This window comes from Terrapene carolina, unplaced genomic scaffold, assembly GCF_002925995.2.
Source record: "Terrapene carolina triunguis isolate 2854851 unplaced genomic scaffold, T_m_triunguis-2.0 Scaffold234, whole genome shotgun sequence".
NCBI classification, from domain to species: domain Eukaryota; kingdom Metazoa; phylum Chordata; order Testudines; family Emydidae; genus Terrapene; species Terrapene triunguis.
Window position 1 is genome coordinate 10,648,460 of NW_020664585.1, and position 4,864 is coordinate 10,653,323.

The 4,864-nt window shown below is 41.9% G+C and overlaps 1 protein-coding gene across 1 annotated transcript in view; it reads left to right on the forward strand.

The window, feature by feature from the left end:
- The window catches only part of GLT1D1 (glycosyltransferase 1 domain containing 1), an 81,865-nt gene that overhangs the window by 8,205 nt on the left and 68,796 nt on the right, over positions 1–4,864 (forward strand). Inside the window, exon 3 of the mRNA XM_026657018.1 lies at positions 2,265–2,370. Coding sequence (XP_026512803.1) covers positions 2,265–2,370 — 106 coding nt within the window. The remainder of the gene's footprint in view (positions 1–2,264; positions 2,371–4,864) is intronic.

Below are 4,864 nucleotides of genomic sequence, written 5' to 3' on the forward strand. Positions count from 1 at the left end.
CACACACACACACACACACACACACACACACACACACACACACACACACACAGGCACAGTAATATGATTACCAGGATGATTGAACTGACAAATCTAGAAGAGATTACTGAGTGTTTGAAGGGGGGAAAGAACAGAATGTGGAGGAGATGCAGTAATTGATTTCAGAAATTTAGTAATTGGCATGTTAACAGTAACATCTATTCCCTGTATATTTCATAATAATAAAAACTTGTAATAATTGAAAAACATTTACCAGCGTAGTGCCATATGTGAATATTTTGATCCTGATCCTGTAACCATAACTTACATGAGAAAGGGCTGCAGGATGGGGTTCTATAGTAAAATATTAACAACGATGAGTAGTCAGGGCCTTAGTTATCTCTCCTCCAAAAGATGGTGTCTTCAGAAGCATGTTGCTCCCAAGCCATGTTTGTACATCGGTCTAATGTTCAGAGGAAAGAGTGCCATCTGCTGAATCATTGACACCACTACCATCCAAAGGTAAAAAAAGCCCTTTTGCAGGGGCGGGAGGGGAGGGGAACCACATCATCATCCCTTTGCGGTCCTCTTTAAAGCATCTTTAAATGTACAATATTATGGGTTATCAATTATGAAGCACAATGGTGCTTTAGAGACAAAATGACAGACCTCTACCCCAAAGGGTTAATAATCGATAGCTACAAACACCAGGCAATAGACAGTTGGTAAAGGTTCCTCTACCCTGACCTATAGAACTTCACAATTCCATATGAAACCCACAAAATCAGTAGCCTAGATGACAGATCTGATAACTGCATCCCTCTCTTCCAATATTGCTAGAGACTTGTTTGTTCTGCCAAAGTGTAATCTCATTTATCTGGAATTTAAAAGCATGTGTGTTGTAATTAGCAGCAATCAGGTTGTTATTTGTAGCTTAATGAAGTTTAAAAGTGACCACTTAATTGTTTTCAGTGCTCTTGTAATTCTTAAAGAATCGAGGATAATATCCTCTGTCTGCTATGTTGATTAGTTTTTTGGTAACTTGCTATGTACTAAAAATCATCTGGTTCCAAATAAACAAATGCTATTAGAATGGAATCTCATTTTTATCACAATTTTTCCCCTCTAAGTAATCTTAGGCCATGTTCACATTAAGGCTTTAGCATCAATGTAGAAACGCAGATGTAGTTGTCCTGGTGTAAACTTTGAACCCTACCCTTATACTGGTGCAAGTCCCAGTTTACACCAGTGCAGTATGTCTACAAAAGGTTTTTGCACCAGTGCAGTATATTGATGTAGCTATACCTCTGACTACAAACTTGAGTGTTGACAAGGCCTCATTCACAGCAGCCCCAATAAAATAAGATGTTGGCACACCCAGCACGCTTACAACTGTTGTTGCACCAGCACGTTTTGGGACTCCTGAAGTACATTTCATATAGTGACCAAACATTGTTCCTTGCAGAAGCTGCTTCTGGATAATCTGTAAACCCGAGCAGGTGCTGTATCATGGGACAGAGTTAAGCAGAATGGTTGATCCAGAGCAGCTTCAGTTCTCTAGGGAGAAACTATAGCAGACTTCACCTATTCTGCCTTATCTCAGCTAAAGACCTTTTCTCAAATGTAGCAACTAACTGGTTCAACCAATGCTTGTAAAATGCTTGGAAGGCAGCTGAGTAAGGAAACTCAGGCTGTTCCAACCAACTATTTATTGCAACAGCCTTTTGGCTGAGTATAGGCAAGGCCTAAGAAAACATTACAGGTAGATAATAGACTAGCATGCATGTAATAGAGTATACATATTGCATGATCCCATTAAAATTCAGCTTAACCAGGTGTCAAAGGGCTGGTCTACACTGGGGCGGGGGATCGATCTAAGATACGCAACTTCAGCTACGTGAATAGCGTAGCTGAAGTTGAAGTATCTTAGATCGATTTACCTTGGGTCCTGACAGCGCGGGATCGACGGCCGCGGCTCCCCCGTTGACTCCACTACCGCCGCTCGCTCCGGGGAGCGCGTTCGGGGATCGATATATCGCGTCTTAACGAGACGCGATATATCGATCCCCGATAAATCGATCGCTACCCGCTGATACAGCGGGTAGTCTGGACGTACCCAAAGGACTGTGCTGATGAGTGTAGAAACATAGCTTGGAGATACACACTGTTGTAGGAATAACATCTCATGTTCACCAATGCTATTCACTAGTACTTTCTTCAAGTCCTAATCTTATTAGATTACATGTAGCTCTCCTGCCTGTCTCATAGTTATTTTCATTTTGCAGGTAGTAGAATTCCTTTTGGAATCATCTTCGGTGGCACGGATATAAATGAAGACGTCAAACATGAAGAAAAACACCGGGTGATGGGGGCAGTGTTAGAAGAAGCCAGGTAACAATGAATGTAGGGTTTATGCAGAAGATTATTGTTCATCATTATAAAAATAAATAAATATTGTGGTTGGTGTTTATTAAAGGCCTGAACCTGTTACCACTAGAGTTAGTGGGAGTTTGGCATAGACTTCAATAAGAACAGAGCAAACACTTTGTAAAACTGAATGTGTAAACATTCTGTTCTTATACTGCAGTCACCACTGTGGTATTTGACCATATTAATGACTTGCCCAAATCATACAAGGAACTGGTGGAAGAGCCCTGGGGATCTTCCAAAGCACCAATGGTAGTTAGAAGCTCAAGTCCAATTAAAAGTTAATGGAACTTGTGGTCCTAATTATCTGCTAAACCACAACTGTTCCCGAGAATAGTGGATGTGTGCATGTGAGGAGGAAATCATATTATAGGGCAGGTAAGAGGTGTAATAATCTTATAATCAGAAATGCGGTAAGAATAATACCTAGCATATTTAATTTATATGTGATCAGATATATGTGTGTAGGAGGAGGGGAATTTTTTGGAAAATAATAGGTTTGCTTTTTTTAAGGCACAGCCTCTGGCAGTTTATTGCTCTTTAATGGTAGACTGGTAGTGAGTTTGCACTGGGATGTTATGTCTTTTCTCTTGCAAAAATGTGATCTATATATCTTAGTTTTTTGTGATTAAGCTCATCACCCTAGTATGTGAGTGCAAATCAATGTTACCTGCCCCCACTTATTTCAATGTATATTTTCAGTGGTTTGCCAGGACTAAAACACAGCTGTGAGTGTCCCACGATATCCACAGAATTGTCTTTCATACCTAACGTGACAGTTGGGTATTTGACCCCCAAACTGGTATGATGATTATTTGTTATTGCAGTAGTGCCTACAGGCCTAAACCGGGTTGGACCCCATTGTGCTAGGCCCTGTACAAACATATAGTAAACAATAATAATCATTGCCCCAAAATGATACTTTTAAACCTCCATGTCCATTTTCTATTAACCTCCCTTCTACAACACAAATAATGTCTATCTTGGGAACCCCGTTCCATCAGCATTTGCAATCCAAGTTCAAAGCTGCCCAACTGTTTAATTTCAGCAAAACCACAACTAACAAATATATGCATTAGGATCAGTACATTACAGACTCAAACCTGATTCCCCCCTATGCCTCACAAAAGCTTTTTCTGTGGCTCATGTGGTGCTTGCATCTGGCACGTTGACAGTGCACTTGATTGGAGTGTCGGAGACTCAAGTTGAAAGTGGTTTTGTTCTTTCTTTTTTTATTTTTTGTTAATATGCTTCTTTTTACAGCTGCATAAACAAAGCAGCATAGACCATGCAAGAAAAATCATTTAGTATTGCGTATTAACCTGTTGTTTTACAATTAAAGAAAAAAATCCAGTGACTAGTTATAAAGCTATCCAAGACACTGCAAGAACTAATTCCTGAATCAGAATATACGTGTAACAATGAACAGACTTTTTGATGACACTTTTCACTCTTTCAACATCTACATTCACTGAAAAGGGGAGGGTCTGTCTTAGGGCCTGATCCAAAGTCCATCGAAGTCAGTGAGAATCTTTCCATTGACTTCAGTGGGTTTTGGAGGCAGGCGTGGGACCTTCCATCTCATGCATTGGAACTCAAGAGTATTTCAAAACCATGGTACATTTTTATTGGTATTTTTAAAATTAATGTAATGGTTGATTTAACTTTTATTGACAGTTTATTTGGAGGCTGATTCAGTGACCTTTACTTGTGTTGAGTAGTGCTTTACTCTGTGAGTCATCCCACTGACATGCAAGTAAAACATGATTTCAGTGGGAATAGTCATAGAATATGGTACTAATCAACATAAGTAATGGTAACATTAAGAAATGGTGGCAGAACAGGCTTTATAGGCTTTGTAGCCCTTGATTCTACAATGAGCTCTGCATGAATGCGGGGGTGGAGCTCACTGAAGACTGGGGCTATAAACCCTGAAGCTGCAAGGTACTTAAGCACATGCTGAAATTTAAGCACCTGAGTAGCCGCATTGAAGCTAAGGGGCTTCTTACATGCTTAAAGTTAGACACATGCTTAAATACCTGAACTGGAGTATAAGGCCTCACACTCCAGTTCAGGAAAGTATCTCTATTCACATCAGCTCTTCTGCATGGGCACAAGTCAAAGTCCCAGTGAACTAATCACTAAAGCATCATTTATCACTAACACTCTGATTCAGGACAGCATTTAAGCATGTGCTTAAGTCAGACATGAGCAAACTACGGCCCGTGGGCCACATCCGGCCCACGGGACCATCCTGCCCGGCCCCTGAGCTCCCGGCTGGGGAGCCTAGTCCCTGGTCCCTCCCCCGCTGTCCCTCCTTCCCCGCAGCCATGCCACCGCGCGGGCCGCGCTCTGGCCTGTCGCTCCCGCTGGGCAGCGTGGGGAGCGCAGGTGGCTCTGGCCGGGTGTCGCGGCTGCGAGCTCCTGCTGTTGGTAAGGGGGCGGGGGGGGGGGGGGG